The sequence below is a fragment of the Colletotrichum lupini genome, chromosome 7 (genome assembly GCF_023278565.1).
Source record: "Colletotrichum lupini chromosome 7, complete sequence".
Classification (NCBI taxonomy): Eukaryota; Fungi; Ascomycota; class Sordariomycetes; order Glomerellales; family Glomerellaceae; genus Colletotrichum; species Colletotrichum lupini.
Window position 1 is genome coordinate 2,486,015 of NC_064680.1, and position 19,261 is coordinate 2,505,275.

General features: G+C 55.2%; 10 protein-coding genes across 10 annotated transcripts; 5 read left to right on the forward strand and 5 right to left on the reverse strand.

Annotated features, from left to right (window-relative positions):
• Positions 1 to 198: 198 nt before the first annotated feature.
• On the reverse strand, positions 199 to 954 carry CLUP02_13778 (acetyltransferase; the record flags this gene model as incomplete). Its single annotated transcript, XM_049292715.1, has 1 exon — positions 199 to 954. The coding sequence occupies one exon, from the start codon at positions 952 to 954 to the stop codon at positions 199 to 201; it is 756 nt and encodes a 251-aa protein (XP_049149861.1).
• A 1,315-nt stretch (positions 955 to 2,269) lies between these two features.
• On the forward strand, positions 2,270 to 5,066 carry CLUP02_13779 (fungal specific transcription factor domain-containing protein; the record flags this gene model as incomplete). Its single annotated transcript, XM_049292716.1, has 2 exons — positions 2,270 to 3,367; positions 3,426 to 5,066. The coding sequence occupies 2 exons, from the start codon at positions 2,270 to 2,272 to the stop codon at positions 5,064 to 5,066; spliced, it is 2,739 nt and encodes a 912-aa protein (XP_049149862.1).
• A 192-nt stretch (positions 5,067 to 5,258) lies between these two features.
• Positions 5,259 to 5,780, reverse strand: CLUP02_13780 (uncharacterized protein; the record flags this gene model as incomplete). The annotated part of the gene is made up of 3 exons (XM_049292717.1): positions 5,259 to 5,421; positions 5,493 to 5,579; positions 5,641 to 5,780. 3 exons carry the CDS (start codon positions 5,778 to 5,780, stop codon positions 5,259 to 5,261), a joined length of 390 nt encoding a protein of 129 aa, XP_049149863.1.
• Positions 5,781 to 6,023: 243 nt separating this feature from the next.
• Positions 6,024 to 7,124, reverse strand: CLUP02_13781 (ribosomal L18ae protein family; the record flags this gene model as incomplete). Its single annotated transcript, XM_049292718.1, has 5 exons — positions 6,024 to 6,182; positions 6,250 to 6,426; positions 6,492 to 6,656; positions 6,719 to 6,970; positions 7,020 to 7,124. 5 exons carry the CDS (start codon positions 7,122 to 7,124, stop codon positions 6,024 to 6,026), a joined length of 858 nt encoding a protein of 285 aa, XP_049149864.1.
• Positions 7,125 to 7,199: 75 nt separating this feature from the next.
• Positions 7,200 to 7,722, forward strand: CLUP02_13782 (uncharacterized protein; the record flags this gene model as incomplete). Its single annotated transcript, XM_049292719.1, has 3 exons — positions 7,200 to 7,272; positions 7,326 to 7,526; positions 7,607 to 7,722. The coding sequence occupies 3 exons, from the start codon at positions 7,200 to 7,202 to the stop codon at positions 7,720 to 7,722; spliced, it is 390 nt and encodes a 129-aa protein (XP_049149865.1).
• A 46-nt stretch (positions 7,723 to 7,768) lies between these two features.
• On the forward strand, positions 7,769 to 9,559 carry CLUP02_13783 (PCI domain-containing protein; the record flags this gene model as incomplete). The annotated part of the gene is made up of 5 exons (XM_049292720.1): positions 7,769 to 8,074; positions 8,140 to 8,703; positions 8,757 to 8,818; positions 8,876 to 9,287; positions 9,476 to 9,559. 5 exons carry the CDS (start codon positions 7,769 to 7,771, stop codon positions 9,557 to 9,559), a joined length of 1,428 nt encoding a protein of 475 aa, XP_049149866.1.
• Positions 9,560 to 12,113: 2,554 nt separating this feature from the next.
• CLUP02_13784 (uncharacterized protein) lies at positions 12,114 to 13,282 on the reverse strand (the record flags this gene model as incomplete). Its single annotated transcript, XM_049292721.1, has 4 exons — positions 12,114 to 12,150; positions 12,211 to 12,439; positions 12,510 to 12,997; positions 13,086 to 13,282. 4 exons carry the CDS (start codon positions 13,280 to 13,282, stop codon positions 12,114 to 12,116), a joined length of 951 nt encoding a protein of 316 aa, XP_049149867.1.
• A 1,620-nt stretch (positions 13,283 to 14,902) lies between these two features.
• On the reverse strand, positions 14,903 to 16,489 carry CLUP02_13785 (uncharacterized protein; the record flags this gene model as incomplete). Its single annotated transcript, XM_049292722.1, has 3 exons — positions 14,903 to 15,603; positions 15,701 to 16,306; positions 16,414 to 16,489. 3 exons carry the CDS (start codon positions 16,487 to 16,489, stop codon positions 14,903 to 14,905), a joined length of 1,383 nt encoding a protein of 460 aa, XP_049149868.1.
• On the forward strand, positions 16,437 to 16,754 carry CLUP02_13786 (uncharacterized protein; the record flags this gene model as incomplete). The annotated part of the gene is made up of 1 exon (XM_049292723.1): positions 16,437 to 16,754. The coding sequence occupies one exon, from the start codon at positions 16,437 to 16,439 to the stop codon at positions 16,752 to 16,754; it is 318 nt and encodes a 105-aa protein (XP_049149869.1).
• Positions 16,755 to 17,905: 1,151 nt separating this feature from the next.
• On the forward strand, positions 17,906 to 19,234 carry CLUP02_13787 (protein phosphatase 1 regulatory subunit SDS22; the record flags this gene model as incomplete). The annotated part of the gene is made up of 3 exons (XM_049292724.1): positions 17,906 to 18,074; positions 18,273 to 19,151; positions 19,215 to 19,234. The coding sequence occupies 3 exons, from the start codon at positions 17,906 to 17,908 to the stop codon at positions 19,232 to 19,234; spliced, it is 1,068 nt and encodes a 355-aa protein (XP_049149870.1).
• Between the last annotated feature and the right edge of the window lie 27 nt (positions 19,235 to 19,261).

Consider the following 19,261-nt stretch of genomic DNA (forward strand, 5'->3'; position numbering starts at 1 on the left):
CCAACTTAAATAAGGTAGACCAACAAGGTTTTGCGGCAACGCACCCATCTGGAGCTGAACGCCGCAAAGAGCCCAGGGATGGGTGGGCGGTTTAATCGAACGACGCATGGTCAGTGGTGAATCTCCTTGCTCTCCCACATTTTTCTCTTTCATCTTCAGTGTTCCGTTCCGATTATCGTATTGCGGTTGGGGTTTTTCCTATTTCGGCGCCTCGATGCTATAGCCGACAAGCGTCGTCGTCTCCTGCGTCTTTTCATCGCGTTCCGTCCAGACCTTGAGCTTTTGGAAGCCCGTCTTGTCCAAGACTTTCTGGCTGGGCAAGTTGTCCAGCTCCGTCACGGCGGTGAGGATCTCCCCCACCGCCACCACGGCCGCCCCGTTCACCTCGGACTCGGACTCGGACCCGGGCTGCTCCTGGGACGGCCGGGTCTCCTCCCCGACGACGCTCCTCTCAACCCGGAGCGCAGGCGCAGCGGAGCGGGGCAGGGACCACCACGCGCCGACGAAGCCCCGCAGGAACTCGGTGGCGTACCCTTTGCCCCAGGCCTCTTTGCAGAAGAGGTATCCGATCTCGGGCCAGCCCAGCTCGCCGCCGGGCAGGCCGGGACTGCTGGGGCCGATGCGCTTGACGCCGCCGAGGCCGACGAATTCACCCGTCGAGCGGAGGCAGATGGTGAAGTTGTAGTTGTGCGCGTCGTTGGGCGGGAGGTTGTGGTCCAGCCAGGCCTGCGTCTCGTCGAGGTCCGCGTCGGGGCGGCCGGCGACGGCCCACCTCATGACCTCAGGCTGGGAGCGCATAGCGTGCAGGGCGGGCAGGTCGTCTTGGCTGACGGGCTTGAGGATGAGACGCTCGGTGAGGACGGGCTTGCGCGTGGCGAGAAGGGGGAGGGGGAGGGTTGGGAGGGTGGTATTCACCGTGATGAAGTCTAGGTGTTCATTATTCGTTTCGGGCATGTTTTCTTTTTGTTTCCCTTGTTTCCTTTCGTTGAATGTTTCTTCAATCTTTGGTACCGGGCTTAACAAAGAGCCAAGTTTGTACGTGTTTTATTATCTCTTTGCATGATTTTATTTTCTATTTCTTCGTCTGTAACATTTTCACGGAGAATTTCTGGGTTTGAGTCATCTCAACGGGCCCTCAGTTGGGTGACTGTTCATCCTAAGAGTGAGGGACCCCCAGAGTATAGTACGCAAGCGCGCTATTACTCTTTCAGCATTGCCGTTTTGGCTTACGAATATCTCTAATCGAAAGTACGACTAAATACGACGAGGCCTGGCCGGGGGACGGATAGTTCCGCAAATTTATCAGGCTCGCACTCGGCGGTCTTCCGAGCGCCGAGCCGCGCCGATTTTGACGGTCCAGGTCTTTGTTCGTCTCCTGAATAGACTTGGCGCTCCCATCGGGCAGAATGCAAGAAACCCAAACCGAATCACGATCCACGATATCCAGGTGGTCTGTCAAATTCTCTCCTAATCGCGGCAAGATACCGGGCGGGAAACTTTATCTTAACCAAGGTAGCCAGACCTCCATCTCTAGCGAGACCGAGCAAATCACGACTACTCATGTATGTGTGATCCTACGAGTACAGACGTGCTGACATATCAGTCATTTCTACGTAAATCTACCCGTTCAAGTGGTCGGCAGCTATTAGTCTTGTTTTTTTAAGGTTTTTTCTTACGCCTACTGCAGCGGGGTGGTAAGGTGGTTTCGGGCAACCCCTGGGAAATTTTGCATCTGAACGCAGATCGGGGGAACAGTGCAGTGGGGAACCACACAGGCTACAGCCCAAATCCTCATAGGTATATTCTCCCCCCGCGCTTCTACCTATCTCGTCTCACCCACAGCTCATCCTGTTTTGCTCACAGCGCAGAACGACATCATCAAGCGAAACCCCCAGAATCCCGGAAACCGATTCGCGAAATAGTTGTTCTTATTAATTATTACCTCTTCTTTACACCTTTCCCCCGCCTTTTTAATCTGGATGAAAACCTAAATATCTACTCCGTAGACGGCGGACGAACGTCAGCCCGGGCTTAGGAGTTACAAGCACGTTGATCGCCCGTTCGCTCTTAACTTACAAGGAATGCAAGCGCGAGAGGCCTAGCGGGGAAACCCTCAAAATCGTCAACGTCAGCAAAGACCATCCACACACCTCTCACACACCCTGAGCTTCACTTGAGCTTCACTCACGTCAGGGTCGCTCACACACCCGTCACTCATACTCACCCACACCACCTCACACTCATACTAAAAAAAAGCCCCAACTAGACAATGACACCGCCGGCATCATCGGCGACCGCAGCCCGACAACAATCCGACCAGAACACCGCCGCGCCTGGCAGCAGCGGCACCGGCAAACAACAGCTCAGCTGCGCAAACTGTCGCCATCGCAAGATCAAATGCGATAAGCTACAGCCCCGGTGCAAGCAGTGCGAGCGCTCCGACCTCGACTGCGTCTTCCCCTCCCGGAAGCGGAACCGCAAGCCGCGCCAGGGGAGGCAGAACGAGCTGCTGAATCGCATCACCCGTCTGGAGAGCATCGTCAGCAAAGTTGACTCTGGTAACGTGGATGGAGTCGTCAGGGGCGGCGGTAGCGGGACCCCAACCGGCTCGGCGGGAGGAGCGGTGCCCCCTGCGGCCTTGCTCACGGCTGCCGTCTCATCGACGCCGCATTCCATATCGGCGGCGACGGGCCGAAGGGGTCTTGGTGGCGACTCGGTCTCGGGCATGAATGACGCGGAGCCGTCGCCGCCCGGAGCGGGGTGGGACTCCCAGCCTGCCCCGCCGACCAACTACATGAGCGCCGAGTTCTGGGACAATCTGTGCCAAGAGGTCGAGGGCATGAGACAGGCCTTGGATCAGCCCTCCGACAGCGAAGGGTCCGACGATGAGGAACCAGGAGGTCAGGGCCAGCAGCATCAGCACAGCACGACGAGCCCCGAGTCATCCACCGCCAATAAGGGCCAGACGCCTCCCGCGCTGTCTGGGCTCATCTCCAGCTTCGTCACGGGCGGGGACGAGCCGCTGAGGCACCCGCCGCGGGATCACATCATGTACATGTGCGGCATCTTCTTCTCCAACGTCGATCCCGCGTTCAAGGTCATTCATCGGCCTACGGTCTCTGTCGAGCTGGAAGGGTTCGCGAACGCTGTGAATAAGCACATCGATGATGCGACGGAGGCCCTGTTCTTTTCTATGTACTATGGTGCCGTCACCAGCTTGACAAACGAGGCTTGTCTGAGGAACTTGGGGGAGGAGAGGAGCGTGCTCGCGCAGAGGTACCGGGAGGGCGTTGAGAGGGCGCTTCACAAGGCGGATTATCTCAACAGCACTGAGATTCGGACCCTTCAAGCGCTGACTTACTACGTGGTAAGTCTCTCCAGTCACGTTCATATCAAATCCGGTTCAAGATCTAACCATCTCACAGTGCTTCCTCCGCTCACACAACGCCAGCCGTGCCTCATGGGCCCTCATCCCCCTCGTCGTCCGCCTCGCCCAGGCCCTCCACCTTCACCGCGACGGCGTCAACCCCCCTCTCCCGCCCTTCGAGGCCGAGATGCGCCGCCGGCTGTGGTGGATGATTGTCGTCCTCGACATCCGCGCCGCCGAGGACCGCGGCACCGACGCCGCCATCCCGCGGCAGTCCTACAACACCCGCCTGCCTTTCAACCTCGACGACGACGACTTCGGCCCCGGGACGACGGATCCGCTCGAGGACAGGACGGGCCCGACCGAGATGACGTTTTGCCTGTGCACGAGCATGTCGTCGGGCATCTTTGGCAACCTGCGGCCGCGGCACCCGCAGCTTGCGCTCGACAACGACGGCACGCCGGAGCCGACGACGTCAGAGGATGAGATTATGGCGCACGCGCAGCGTCTCGAAGCGCTCTTTGGCACCGCGCCGGCCAAAACACCTGCATCGGACGGCGATGGCTCCGGTGGCGGTGGCGGCGGCGGCGACGATGAAGACCAGGACACCCGGCACCTACCCGCCAACCACGCCGCCGTGACGGTGCGCATCATCATCCTCAAAATGTGGTTATCTGCACAATATCCCTTCACACCGCGCGCCTCCACGGCGACGGCGAAGCCCCGCGTCGCGCGGGAGACGATGCTCCGCACGGCGGTGAACACGATCGAGCTGGTCGAGTATAGCTCCGCGACCTACCGCGAGCGGTTCGGGTGGTGGATCGACAGCTACGTGCAGTGGCACCCGCTCGCCGTCGCGCTGGCGGAGCTGTGCGTGCAGACGCGCGGGGAGCTGGTGGAGAGGGCGTGGCGCGTGGTGGATCGGAACTTCCACGGGATGAGGGAGCGGATCGCGGATACGAGGCGGGGCACGCTGTGGAGGCCGCTGAAGAAGCTTTTGAGACGGGCGAGGGCTGCGAGAGCGGAGGCTATGATGGGGGCGTTGAAGCTGGGTGATGGTGGGAGGGGGGCGCCTGTGACTGCTGCGGCGGCGGCGACAACGGAGCAGAAGGGGGCTGCAAGGAGGACGGTGGAGATGCCGCAGCATGAGGAAGAGGAGGAGGAGGATGATGATGACGATGAGGATGGTGATGATGATGGCGATGGAGACGTGGATGTCACGGGTGTTCAGGAGCCATCAGTTGCTGCCGCGGCGGCGGTGGGAGGCCACGGTGTGAGTATGGGAACATTACACCCGGCTTTCAGGACAGACCGTTTCGGCGGTAACAACGCTGCCGCTGCTGCTTGGCAAGGAGGCGGCTCCATACTGCCTCCCACGAGTATGCCTTTCGCGACGACAAACACGGTCGGTTTGGGTGGTCCCACGCCGATGGCGGTTGACCCGTCGATAGCGGCGGCGGCCGGGATGCCCGCGACATCACTGCCTCCGTCAACGTCGGCGCCCATGAACCCGCCGTTCGGGCTGACGCCGGAGGACATGGCCATGTTTGGAGGAACGCCGCTGTTCAGTAACCCGCAGGACCTGATTGCGCATTTCGGGATCCAGATGGATGCCGGAGACTTTGGGTGGGATCCGAGTTCGTGGGACGAGTTTGTCGTTGATGCGAATATGGAGAGGTCACCTCGGGACGACGGGTGATTTCAGTTTGAGTGACTAAGGTAATCACAAGAGGAGGACGAGGAGGCGTACGGGATACCCAAATGAACTGACGCGCAAGTGTGGTGTATAATAAGGAAAAAGGGAAAGGAAGAAATGACATGGTGATGCTGTACGATAGGGATGACGAATCCCGCCCATCAATACTGGAGAATGGAAGAGGAATCTAGACTCTCAAATGAAACTCATTGTACTTGAGCTTGATTCAATGAGTGAATAATTCTCGACAACTTGATGACTCCTGTTCCAGACAAGCGGGCAGAGCTTCAAGATAAGGTATGTCGACTTCGAAGTAAGCATATGATGGAAGTGAACGGGGCTTGTTGCCGGGCCTTCACTTCATGAGAGTGATATGTCACTGGACACTAGAACGTGAACAACTAATCACCACGAAATTATAGAGGTTACGTCATGCTCAGGTGGGTTGCATGTGCTTTCACATTTGGGAGCAGCTGGGAAAGAAAAAAGGTAGATGCCAAGTGAGAGCACTCTACGCTACGAACAGTTGAAGACATGCAGGCATCACATCACTGGCAATCAAAAAAACTTTGACAACCGACGCAGGGTGAGTTGGCATTTGTCTACGTAGACGAAGCCGGACGTCTTGACATCCCTCTTCTGGCCGAGCAGATCTAAAGGTAAACCGCATCGTCTCATCAAGAAGTCGTATTTCACAGCTTCGTACTCAGGTATCATTCGTCCATCTATCAAAAGGGCGGTTTGAGTAAGGTTTCCCCTCCCTCCCCTGCTGCTTTTTTTGGCCATGCTCGCGAAAAGATGATGTTTTGAATTGATTTCATTTCTTTTGGTGGCCCCCGCCTTCAGAGAGCAAATGCACGTGATAGTTCCATAGACCTAGTGAACACCTGCCAAGTAGTAGTAGCCCACCCCTCCATTTGTCGAAAACCAGAGAAACAACGCCGCACAACAGCCAACACTTTATGCGAAGGTGGTGGGACGCTTCGCGCTGAAGATCTTCTGGTTGTTGAGCTTGGAGACGCGGTGGGGTAGGGGGAAGCTGAGGCCCTTGGTGATGAGCTGCTTGATGTAAGGGCGCTTGACATCGTCGCCCTTCTCGAGCTCGACGACCTTGAGGATCTGTTGGAGACTTTGTTAGTGGGGGTTTCGGCTTTCCGGGCGAGATATTCGACGTGAGGGCACATACGTGGATGGACCTGAAGCGGGCACGGTGGCGGGCGGCCATGTCGGAGTAGAGAGCCTCGACGGCGTCGGTGCGGGACATCTCGCGGTACTCCTTGTACATGTTGTGGGTGCCGGAGCGGGAGTCGTAGCGGAGCCAGACACCGAAGTTCTTGACCTTGAGGGGGTGCTTCTCCTGGATCTGTAGCGTGCAGAGTCAGTCTCTGCTTCTAGTGCTTTGGGAGAATCGAGTTTTTGGTGACGTACCTCCTTGACGCTGACGATCTCACCGGTGGCCTTCTTGACCTTCTTCAGGCCACGCAAGAAGTACCAGTAACGGGACTTCGCAACCGTGACATTGGGAGCGAAGATGGTCATGCGGTACAACGCGGGAGTCGGGTTGGACTCGGTGGGCAAGTGGCGCCCAATGACCTCGTATTCCGAAAGACGACCTATAGCAAAATAATCAGTTATGCGTCGTCCTGTGGCCACACAATCTCTGGATTCAAGGATGCGAATAGCTGTGTCATTTCGTGCTGCTGCGAATTTTCCGGTCGGTCGGTTTCGGACGGGAGGGCAGAATCGCGTTCCGTCGTGAGGTCATGCCAGGTCTTGCGCTCATTCCCCTCTTTCTTGTTCCTCCCAAGCCAAGCCCCGACCCATTCGTAGTTTGGTAGTGTGCTGTAGTCTCGCTTGATATGCGAGCTGATGGCAGTCGGTGTTGGTGAATCCATGAAGCAGGCGTGCTATTGCTGTCGTGCCATACTGCGACATCTTCGTGGTGTCTCAAGTAACCTTGAAAAAGTTTGTTCGTCGCGGTCGGGGTTCGAAAAATTCGCAGCAAGCATTCGCATCCAAGATCCAGATCCAAGCGAGGAGAGAGGAATTGTGCTTACCCATCTTGAATAATTTGTTAGAAACTGAAGATCCCCCGCGAACTTGAGTAATTGGTGACTTACTTTGAAGAGCTGGCCGATGGTCGTCGATTATCCGATATCGTGGTGGTTGCTGCTGGGTCTGAAGCCGAATGGGAAAACAAAAAAGTTGGGTAAATGCAAAAAAGGGCGAGAACCCTATGTGTCAGCGCCACACTTTCCTAAGCGACCGGACCCCACCCTATTGCGGCTGGTGGGTGTCCACCTCAAATCGCCCAGGTTTTCGAGAAGGTCTGTCAATGCATTCCTGCCTTGAATATCAGGCGCAAAACAGTCGGTGTCCACCAGAAAGGTCAGAGGGAGGAGCTGCCTTTGGCGAATCCCAAAGTCACTGGGTTTCAACCAATCACAGCGCAGATCGCCCGCGGTTGAGCAACAGCGTCACAAAGGCAACTACATTTGCTGGCTGATGTTAGACGGGGATCGCTTTCATCATAAGTCTGGCAGGCAGATTGCCTGTTGAATCCATTTTAGCAGGCTTTACCTGGCTGAATTTGCGTCAAGTTCCAGCAAGAGTCTTCAGAGCCTTCGCTCTTCAGCCCTTCGGCTCTTCCACCACTTAACTCACTCACCCACCCTTCAACATCGACCAGGGCTCAAATAGACAGAATGGAGCCTCTGTTTGAAGAGTTCCGCAATGCCTACAAGACTCGGTCTGGGTACTCTCTTGCGCAGACACTTCAGCCATTCAGTCCAGTCAACAAGCCGGACAAGCTACGGTCCATCTATCTGAGCACCAACGTCCAAGAAGCCAAGAGTGACATCAAGTACATGCTCCTCGGTCGGGGCTCGGGATCTAAGAAATTCAAGCTCGACCATGAGGAGACTACGGGCTGGGTAGAAGTCTACACAGCGTACTGGAAAGCCATTGGCGAGATCCTCAAAGTAGAGGGCGACTCCGCTGCTGGAGGTAGGGTGAGCTCTCGCGCAATACGCTTCCCATCCCCATTCTTCAGTTTCACCACTAACACCAGCAACAGTCTTCATCATGGACCAAGGTGTATGAGTCTTGGAAGGAATTCACCACCGCTCTCATCCGAGGCTACACTAATTATGGCTTCGAGGCGTGGACAATTCCGTGCCTCTACCTTGCTGGCAAGCATTTGCGACTCTTCGCCATCAGCTCAGACGAAGAGCGGAGCACCACCGAGGCCACTGCTGACGCAATGGAGCTTGCTGACGACTACGATCCGGACTTGGAGAAGCAAAAGCAGCTGCGCGACTGCGAGCAGCAGCTCAAGCGTATCTTCACTCTGTGTCTGAGCGATAGGTATGTCGACAAACCCGAATGCTCTTGGCTAGTCCTAATTGTGTACAGAGCACCTCTCGAAGAATCAAGAAAGTGGGCTATTTACTACATCATCAACTTGCTCTTCAAGACCTACTTCAAACTCAACTCGGCAAGTCTGAGTCGGACAATCCTGAAGGCGTTGTCCACGAACCGTGGAGACATGCCGCCCCTGGAAGCATTCCCCAAGTCACAGCGGGTGACATTCAAGTATTACGAGGGCGTGCTCTTCTTCTTGGAGGAGAACTATGTTGAGGTACGATTACTGAGAGAAGTCCAGTTCTCAATTTCGGATCTAACGAAATCCAGGCCGAAAAGCACCTCACAGAGGCATGGTCCCTGTGTCACAAGGGTGCGAAGAGCAACCAAGAGTAAGTACTCTCGACACATCCCAAATCATCATCCCCAATCACTAACAACCATCACAGGAGAATTCTCACCTATCTAATACCATGCCATCTCCTCACCACACATACCCTGCCCAGTAGCAAACTCCTTGAGCCCTACCCGCGGCTGCAAAAACTCTTTCTCCCACTGTCGCAGTGCATCCGCAAAGGCGACTTGCGCAACTTTGACCTAGCTCTACAAGAAGGCGAAGAGGAGTTCGTCCGCCGCAGAATCTACCTTACGTTGGAGCGCGGTCGCGACATTGCCCTGCGCAACCTATTGCGCAAAGTCTTTGTCGCCGGTGGCTTCGAAGAGGCGAAGGAAACCGGCACCGCTCCCGTTCGTAGGACCAGAGTTCCAGTCGCCGAGTTCACAGCTGCTATCAGCCTTGGTAGCCAGGAGACTGTTGACCCAGACGAGGTTGAGTGCCTGCTGGCAAACATGATTTACAAGGTACGTGGCAGCTTTTCTTTTGTCGTGCGTCTGGGGTTGCCTAGTAGGCAACATCATCACGGGACCAACCTTGCGTGCTCAAGGGAATCCGGTGTCGTGGCGACTGCCACAAAAGCTCGCTACTCTGGCAGAATTCCATAGTAACCCCTCACTCACAAGTACATGACTAATCATTCAATCGTCTGCAGAACCTCATGAAGGGCTACATCGCCCGCGAGCGCGGCATCGTCGTCCTCTCCAAGAACGGGGCGTTCCCCGGAACAGGGGTTTAGACGGGGATGGTGGGGTGGGGACTCCGACCGCATGAGACTTTCGACCGGCCCAAAGATGACTTGAGATAATACAGCCTTGGTACCACACCATCGTGCGCACAAAAGCAGCGAGAAGATATCTGACCCAATAGGCATCGGCGGCACGGCGTCGCTGAACTTAACGGCCTCGTATAAGGTGCGAGGAAACCTAGCAGCATGCATTGGTGCGAGGAAGATGGATGCATGAGTATCTTAGTGATACCGGGCAATTAAAAAAGCAAAGTCTATCTCGACGCCATCTGTTGGGATCAATCAGTAGACGCGAATCGATACATTGACACTCAGCAGATTGCTTCTATTGTTCCAATGCTCAGTTACATAATCATAGTAAAAGATCGAAAACCACAAAAGAGTTCACCCCCCCGGTGCTGGACTGGGGGCTACATCTCTTGGTGCTCATGCTGGGGAATTTTATGGTGCTCATTCCGGGATTCGAACTCGGGTAACTCGTATGCGCTGAGCCTGTCGTCGAGTAGGCTGGTTGGCGTATATGATTGATGTCGACCATTAACCAATTCCACCACCCACGCCACAGTTTGACCTGACCCCCCGACCTAGGGGGGCGCCTGCTGTGCTGGTGACGAGAATGGAGTTGAGGGGGTCTATATGGGCTTCTTTCCTGTGTGTATTTCACTCGTGACCCGGATGGATGGGAATGGGAAGTTATCAGGTGAAGGTTTAGGACTGGGAGGATAGGCAGGTGCGATGGGGATGGGCTTGGGGCTTCCCACCTCAGGCAAGCACGCTTGGCCTAGTGGCCGTCTGGAGACGATACCTACCTAATTAAGGTACTATGAGACTGGTCTTCAATGAATGAAATAAAGGAAATTCCATCCTTCGCACTTTGGAAACAACATCCACTGTTTGATGCATATGGAAAGGTTTTCCGATTTCACCGGCCATCTATCTGTCTCATACCTCCCTTATGTACGTGTGACACCACGTTGAGCTTGTAATTCACCGAAAGTCTATCACGCATGGGCGCATAGAAGTATTTACAAAATTGCAATCACACCAGTTACTTGCGGCCACGGACCAACAGTCAAACAACATCACTCAGTATGTAGAAAACAACTACCAGATGGAGCATCTGCCGTACCACATTTCAGAATGCAGCTCCACGCACACCTCTGGCTCACATCCATCTCCACCTCCAGTCCTCCCTTTGGAGAAAAGTACCCTCATATGGCGACCCAAGCACGACACGGGCAGGAAAGACGGAACAATGACTAACGTCTCACAAGCACACCCACCAGTACGACCAGCCTACCAAAGTAAGCGAAGAGGGGGTCCCTGGTGGTTGACTTTAGTTTAAGTGCTTGCATCAGTAGCGTGATAAGGTAATTCAGGAGAAGCAAAAAAGACAAAAGCCGGGGTCTGAAAGTATGTGTGTTGTGTTCCCAGAGAGTGGTGGGGTTGAGTTGGGCTGTTGTGTCGTGCGTGAATCGGCGATAGTGTTGCTAAGAGTCAGCCTCGGTGACACTACCAATATGACTCACAGCTCGAAGAGGGGCAAGATATCCGAAAACACGGCCGCTACGCTAGGCGAGCCTGGTCGCCGCGGCGGGCGGACCAGGAACCGGGACACTCTACCGGGGGGCGATGGATGGGGTTGACATAGGCAGGGATAGTTCGCCCGGATCGGGGCCTGTGAATTCGGGTGCCTTGGGCATTCACGAGTATTCACGTAGGACTTTTGCTCGTGGTCGAAAACTTCGGTAGGTCGTGTTGGTTATGTTTCAGAACACAAGAGGAAGTTGGAGATACCAGAAGATGGCCATCAAATCACTCGTTGGATTTTGTGAATATCGCAACGACGGGATATCTTCATTTCCATCGGAAAAAAGGCTCGAGATTCACAGCATCAACTCCTGTAGATTTGCAGAAACTAGAAAGCGAGTGTGAAGAATGATAATTTTACAGTTAATGATTTCGATCTCTTTCGCAGAAGACGCAATCTGTCCCAAATTTCTTTCGTCTCTCGTCTCGTTCTTTTCGCTCTGTTACACCCAGAGCATCCGGGTCTCGTATTTCTCAGTCGCCTCTATACGGAAGGCGAACAAGAGACAGGTTTTCCTGCCTCGAAAGAAACCGTTTCTCGAGGTTGTCCGCCTCTCATGGGGTTCTCGTCTCGCCAAAAGTAAGAGATAAATGTACAAGGGTTTCTCGTGAGAAGTCAAGAATTCGAGCAAGAGATGCCGGGAAAATTTGCAGAAATAATACAAAATGTTGTACCCAAACGCCGTGACCATCCCTATCCAGTGGGATGGGTTTTCAAACGCCCTGATGTTTATGGTATTTTGCGGGTTTTGCGAGTCCAGCAGGCTTCAAATCGCCCGTTTCAGCGACAATCAACGGCGAAACAAAGTAAAAAGTAGATGAGAAAAGAAATGGAAGGCAAGATTGCGTGAGAACGTAAAGTCATTAGTTATGATGAGCCGGGTATTCATTCGTCCTTGGCTGAGATGAGAAGATTCAAGGTGTAGGAAATGAGAAAAGAGTGAGGTTGTGCCCCTTAAAAACGGCCACCACGGGGTGTGCGAGGAGAGTTTCTAAATATCGATTAGCAACGGATTCGTGATTTGTCACTTCACTTTCGAGGGCCTACTTACACGGTCGAGATGTCGTCGACGTGGTTGCAAAGCGCGACAAAGAGGTCAAAGAAGAGCGGGGTGCCGCCGTTGTACATCTCCAGCTGCATCGTGCCGCTCCGCTTAAAGGTGCTTCGGCTGCGGATGATGAGGGCGAGGTAGTGCGCCCGCAGCTTCGAGTCGCTGTCGGGCGTGTTGGCATAGGCGTATCGGGCCGACGCCAGGATGGTGCTGCACTGGATGCCGGATTCTTAACGGCCATCTGTTAGCAGAGTGTTGCATAGTGATGGAGGTAGAACATTACTGAGAAATGAACTTACGAAGACCCTGCTTCCTCAGCGAAACCCTCTTGAGCTCCTCGAGACCGTACTTCTCCGCAGCGCAGTAAATCACCGTGTCCTTGAGCAAATCGCCGTCGACGCCGTGGTGGTATACGGTCGACTCGACGCCCCCGCGGCCGTTTTCTCCGTTGCTGCTAAGGGCCTCAATCTCCCACGAATTACGGCGCTTGTTGTGCACCAAGCGCGGGTAGTAGTCGCCCTTGTAGAGATACTCCAGCACGGACGAGAAGATCTCGGGCTCCTCGTCGGGGAGGGCGATGCGCTTAGTCGGGGCGGCCGAGGAGGAGGCTACGGAGGCCGGGGAGCCGACGACGTCGGCGGGGCTGCCGTATAGGTTGGCGCGGAGGGCGTTTTGGAAAAAGGGCGATGCGCAGAGGACATCTTCATGGGCGGCGAAGAGGCGCTGTTCTGTGCCGACGACGAGGGTTACGATTGCGGAGGTGAGGTTGCTGGTTTCAGGGAGGGTTCTGTTAGTGTCTGGTTCACGTTTCTTTCAAGCGACATGCAAGGGTTTCGATGGAGAATGCAGAGTAAATGAATGTGTTGAAGACTCACTTGCTCATGGAAGTATCCTCGGTAGCAGTGCTCGTGGTCGTAGTGGCAGTTAATGGCCTTCGGCTGTGGCGGGATTCATGGCGATGTTTCGAAACGCCGCTGGATTTGCTGAATGATGAGCTGGATTTAGATGCCTTGTGGCTCTTTGAGAAGCTCTTGTTCACAGTCTGTGATGGTTCGTAGCGTCTGCTGAACATTTTGGCTGATGGTTTCCGGAATGGCTGGGATGGTGTTTACCGAGGAAATGGAAAACGGAATTCGAACCGAAGATATCGCAGCTCGGATGCCTAAGGAACGTCGTCGGAGAGAAAATTTCAAGTGATGGAAAGAATAGGTGATGGATGGAATAATTGATTATCGATGACTATGGGATGGACCGAAATATTGATTCTCATGGGAAAATGTGTTTGACCTACCTAAGGCGCCGTTTCCGAGATGAGTGAATACAGAAGAGAGAGCGAACTCGAGAGAAACTCATGGTGGATGGGCGATGGGATTCTAATATATACAGCCTGATTTCCTGGCACGGTCCCCCAAGATCCCTCCCCTACTTGAAGTACGTTGCAGTGATTGCCTTGCACCGGCTGCTTTTGAACAGGATGGCACCGAGACTCTGTGCCTGGGGGAGAGGGGGGCGGACTGATAAAAAAAAAAGTGGTGAGAACGTCCTCATTGGACGCGTCAGGGGGATCAAGGGGAACGCGTCGGTGGGTCTGAGGGACACACGCCTCGGATGCGATATCACGTGCACGCCAGCAGGGTACTTCGCTGATGGGAAAGTGGGTGGTGCGCCGGGGTTTTGCTTGGCTGCCTCTGTGGTGGCACTGTTGGGAAAGCTGGCGGACACTGGCAGGCACTGGATACCAGGCCGAACCCGGTTCTAAAACCGCGCCATGTCCAAGCCATCCGCAGGGGGAACAACTTAAGCAGCCAGTGCCAAAAAAAAGGAGAGAATGTGTGCAAGCTTGCGTTGGCTTTGGTGCATTTGGTTCGGTGCCACTGTGCTCAAGTCAAGGGGGCTGGATGATTCCCTCGCTCTTGTCGACAGGTTACTCCGCGGTGACTCAATGGCCCAAAGAGTACCTCTGTCCGGGAGTTTGCGGGCTGCCGAGCACACATCTGTGGTGCGCCGACGATTCACACTTCACACGAAAGCTGCCTAGGTGCCTGGAACAGTGGGAAACAGCCTGAAATGATCCACGTTGAGACGGCGTGGCCGCGTCCAAGCTTTTGTACCCATCACTTGGCCAGAATAAGAAATGTTAGGGGCAGACAATTCATCTGGATTCATTGCCGTCGCACAGGGGGCGAATACTCTCAGTCAAGTTCTAGGAATAGTTGAGGGGCCAAAGGAATTCTCTGATGATACGAAGTATCAATTTGGAGACGATTTGAGCTCACAGGGGTCCAACGTATTGTTCTGTTCTATCTCGAAAGCCCGATGCTCAGAGAGAGGCTTTCGGGATGGCGTAAATGATGTTGGACCGCAAGGGATGGTACCATGGACAAGGCTCGGTTTCCTGCGAAGAGAGGCAAGGCAATTTAACCCCTGAACATCAATCGCCTCTATAAACCTTGCACCGGTTTGCCGGGGCCCGGGGAGCGGTTCCTAGCTTCCCAATCCGAAATCCAAACTGAACTCGAACGCCGAGGGTTCCCTCGGCAGTGCCATGTACTCATTCAATTCGCCAATCAGGTTTGCCCACTTCAGGATGACCAACGTTTACAGCTCTGAAGTGTCACCGTGACAGCTTCGTGCGAACTCACTGCTTAGCTATCCGTAGACAGACCTCACTTGATGTCATTATTAGTGTCCATCAGATTTTAGCAACAACCTGCTCAATGCAGTCGACGACGGCTCTGCGTCCCTCTAGCCTGATGACGGCATCGTTGTGGAAGGCGCCCTGCACCGTCTTCTTCTCTACCTCGAGCCCGACCTCCTCGCAGCGCCGGACCAGCTTCGCGCCAAGCTCGGCCGGCACTAGCTCGTCTCTGCCAGCTTCCACGATCGTAATGCGAGGCCTCTCATAGATCCTCGACCCGGACCAGTTCCCAGCGATCGTGGCTAGGTTCGTCCAGCTGTCCAGGTGATTCCGGAGAAACGGCCAGAGATGACGGTACGGCACCCATTTCTGGGGATACAGTGTCGCTAGCATGTCCTTGACGGACGTGAAAGGTGTCTCGAGGATGAGCGACCGTAGCCGCAACGTGGGCGGGAACGCCTCCCACGCGGCGAGGTTCGTGGCGACCCCAGCGCCGATGCTCTGACCCCAGAGTATCACCTCCGGCGTGGGCTGGTGCCCGTGGACGTCGTGCTCGCTGTGCACCCGCCCAATCCAGTGCAGAGCCGCCCGCGCATCCAGGTTGATGCCCTTCTCGGAGGGACGACCCCTCGACGTCCAGTACCCGCGGTAGCTTAAACACACAAATGTGTATCGCGCGGGCCGTTTGCTTTGCTGCAACGACTGTAGGACCCACGATAGGTCGGGCAACCGTGGGGGAATGGACGAGGCGTTTCCTATTTTTCCCCAATGCATGAGCCTTTGATCGTTTGGAGAGGCAAAAGGGGAAGTGCCATGCGCCAGCCAGGGTATTGGAACGGGGACGAGGCGGACCCTGAAAGTAGAGGATGTAGATGGACGGCACCGATAGAGTATCGTCGAGCGACGTGGTCTTCCTCCCACCAGTCGATGTCGCCGAGGCCACGCAGAGGGCTAGATCCGTCCCATCGGCGGCTCGGATCCTCTTCTCCTCCCACTGTACGCCCCAGCACTGCTTCGCGTAGTCTTGGATGCGCTCCCTGCGTGCATTGGGTGGCAGGCCTGGCATGTAAATGATCTTGTTCTGGAAGATGATCATTGCGAGACACTTTTGCGTCCACAGAGTGAGCAGAAGGCCGGTGAAGACGAGCGGTGGTAGATAGAGCGCCTCAGCTCTGAAGTGCCGCTTGTGAGTCAGGCCAATGTGCGGCGTCACAAGCAGTTTCGGCATCGACTGCCGCTGAGACGTGGCTCGCCATGGTGACGTGACGGGAAGTGCTTGCAGACGGCGAGGACCATGTAGAAGCTGCCCAATGGAGGATGCGCGGATAGCATGCATCACGGTTGCTCGCGAGACATGGAGGCGCGTATCAGGCGCGGGTGGATGATGTGGTATTGGGTTGAAGGTTACGGAACTAGACCCTGAGATGCGGATTACCTCGAACAGAAGCGTTGCGTACCCTGAAAAGAGGGGCGGTTCCTGGCGGCGGCGGCTGCTGCTGCTGCTGCTTGCGCAAAAATCAAAGATGGAGAACGTTGGTTGGGAGTAGGTATCGCGGACTACTTACTGTATAGAGTGACGGGCCATGACATGGTGCGCATGTGGTCGTGTTCGAACGCGACTGGGTTCAATATGGCCGGCATGCAGGCGGTCCTATTCCGCTCAGAAAGCTTCGGAGGCAACGTTCGAATTCGGCGTTGGCGGCAAACGAAGACGGACTGGTTAAATAAGCACCACGATTGCAGGTCGGGGTCCAAGGATTCCAGCCCAATGGTCGACGATCTGCATTCGTCCATCAATTGCAACGGTGATTCTTATCCGTCTCGAGGGCTCTTTGGGTCTCGTACCATACTAGGTATACCTAGGCACTCAAAGAGGAATGGACCATGGGCAGGGTTCCGCCATTGACACAATCTGGTGTGTAGATGGAAATGGAAGATGTGGTAGAGACATTGCTCTGTCTGAGACAAGGTCGCTCCGTGACACGGGCAGGCCAGACAAATCTCAGCTTGACAGCCAAACAGCCTGCAACAATGGCTTTCTAGAGGCGAGTGTCGACCCATGTGGTAAGATAGTCATTAAGCTGCTCTATCTGCTGCTTCACTATCCGTTCGCTTCAAGAGCATCATCATCATCTCATTCCACGGCGTGATTCTCGCCCTCTCGGTCCATTTAGCTTGGTACGGAGTACATTACCTACAGTGACAGACCCAGTGCCCCCGCCTCCACTGCTACTCGGGTAAGGTAGGTACTTTCTAGCAACATTGAGACGTCATAAGGTACTCTAGAGCCAAACGGCCCTCGATGAATTGCTGGAACCAGCCTGCCAATCCTGCACTCGTGAATAAGGTCAGGTATCCAGCAGCGGGACGAATGGAAAAGGCAGGAGAGGGGATGAACCGTGAGGTACCTTACGTAGTGTAAAGTAGACGGCAGGCCCAGCCATCTCGTCACTTCTCAACTTCAGAGAGCTTACCTCATGGCAGGTGTTCCCAAACCCCCAGGGGCAGGGCATGTGCTGTGCTGTTCCCCTCCCCCGCCCATAACCGGCACCAATACGGGCACCAGGCGGTCGGGGAAGGCACCTTATCCACATGTGCGGTGTGTGTGTGTGAGAGTATGAGAGCAAGCGGGCGTAACTAATAAATAAAGAATCAGCCGCCCTCGAAATTGGACGTTGCCTTGATTTACGCCGCAAAATCGCACATCCCTTCCTCCCCATACCATACTACCTTATACCTTGGCATGTGCAACACTGGATCTTGATTACCTATCGGTCCATCAGTGAACAACCCCTCTATTTCTGTCCTGGTGCCCATTTCCTCCCTCCAGGTCCTCCAAACCATCCCACTTTCTTGATCAGATCTTCCCACCCCGCCCCGCCGAGAATTCACCGCCGACTTCAACAACCGCCTTTTTTTCCTCGTTTGCTCATTCCCACCCCGCCACTCTTGAAATCTCCAACATCACTTGGACGGAGCCACGACCGAGCCAAGAAACCTTATCTTGTTACAGCAACCACCGCGACAGCCCCGAACCGATATCGAATCCCGCCCACCATGCCCGGCTCTGTAGATCCCACCACCCCGACAGAACCCTCGTCGCCGAGGCACTCCCCGCGCATCGAGCTCCCAGAAGAAGACGCCAGCGCCTCCCCGCGGACAGACGGCCAGACCAGCCCAGGCCTCAGGAACAGCAAAGGATGGGACGGCAAGCTCAGGGTTCAGCGTACCGCCGTCCTCGCCAACCCAGAGGTCCTCTCCGATCCGGAATCCGATGACGAGAACGTCCTTCCGGGCGAAGAACTACCCGCTGACGAAGGCAAGTCTTCCTTACCTGGCGCGCTCTTCCTGCGCTGGGCTACAAGCGCGAGGCGAGGCGAGGCGTGTTGCATGGAAAACTAACACGCCCAACCCCATCCCACAGATCTACTCGATGGCGAAGACCCAGAAACAGACGAACTCATCGTCTCTCACGCCCGCGTCTCCTCCATACCCGCCCTCCGCCTCGAACGCTTCCAAAAGGTGGTACGCCTCTGCCTCCGCCAGAACTCGATCCAGTCCATCGACGGCCTCGCCGCCCTCGCGCCCACCCTCGAGGACCTCGACTTTTACGACAACCTCATCTCCCACATCCGCGGCCTCGACGACCTCGTCAACCTCACCTCTCTCGACCTCAGCTTCAACAAGATCAAGCACATCAAGCACGTCAACCACCTGACCAAGCTCAAGGAGATCTTCCTCGTCGCCAACAAGATCTCCACAATCGAAAACCTCGAAGGGCTCGATGACCTCACCTCGCTCGAGCTCGGCTCCAACCGCATCCGCGTCCTTCAGAACCTCGACTCCCTGAAGAAACTCGAGGAGCTCTGGGTCGCCAAGAACAAAATCACCGAGCTCACGGGGCTAGGCGGACTCTCTAACCTGCGCCTCCTCAGCATCCAATCCAACCGCATTCGCGACCTGGCGCCCTTGGCTGAGGTGCCCGGCCTCGAGGAACTCTACATCTCTCACAACGCCCTCACCTCCCTCGCCGGTATCGAAAAGAGCGAGAAGCTGCGCGTCCTCGACATCTCCAACAACGCCGTTGCGAGCGTTAAGGGCCTCGCGCCACTCAAGAACCTCGAGGAGCTCTGGGCCAGCTATAATCAGATTGGCGACTTCAACGAGGTCGAGAAGGAGCTCAAGGACAAGGAACACCTCACGACGGTCTACTTTGAGGGCAACCCGCTACAGCTTAGAGGACCCGCGGTGTATCGCAACAAAGTCCGTCTGGCGTTGCCCCAACTATCCCAGATCGACGCAAGTGAGTACATCAGAAGAAAAACCCCATTACTGTGAAAAACTACTTGCTGACAAATCGCTCCAGCCTTTGTCAAAACATCATGATTTCCAGGCACAGCGTTCTAGCATGAG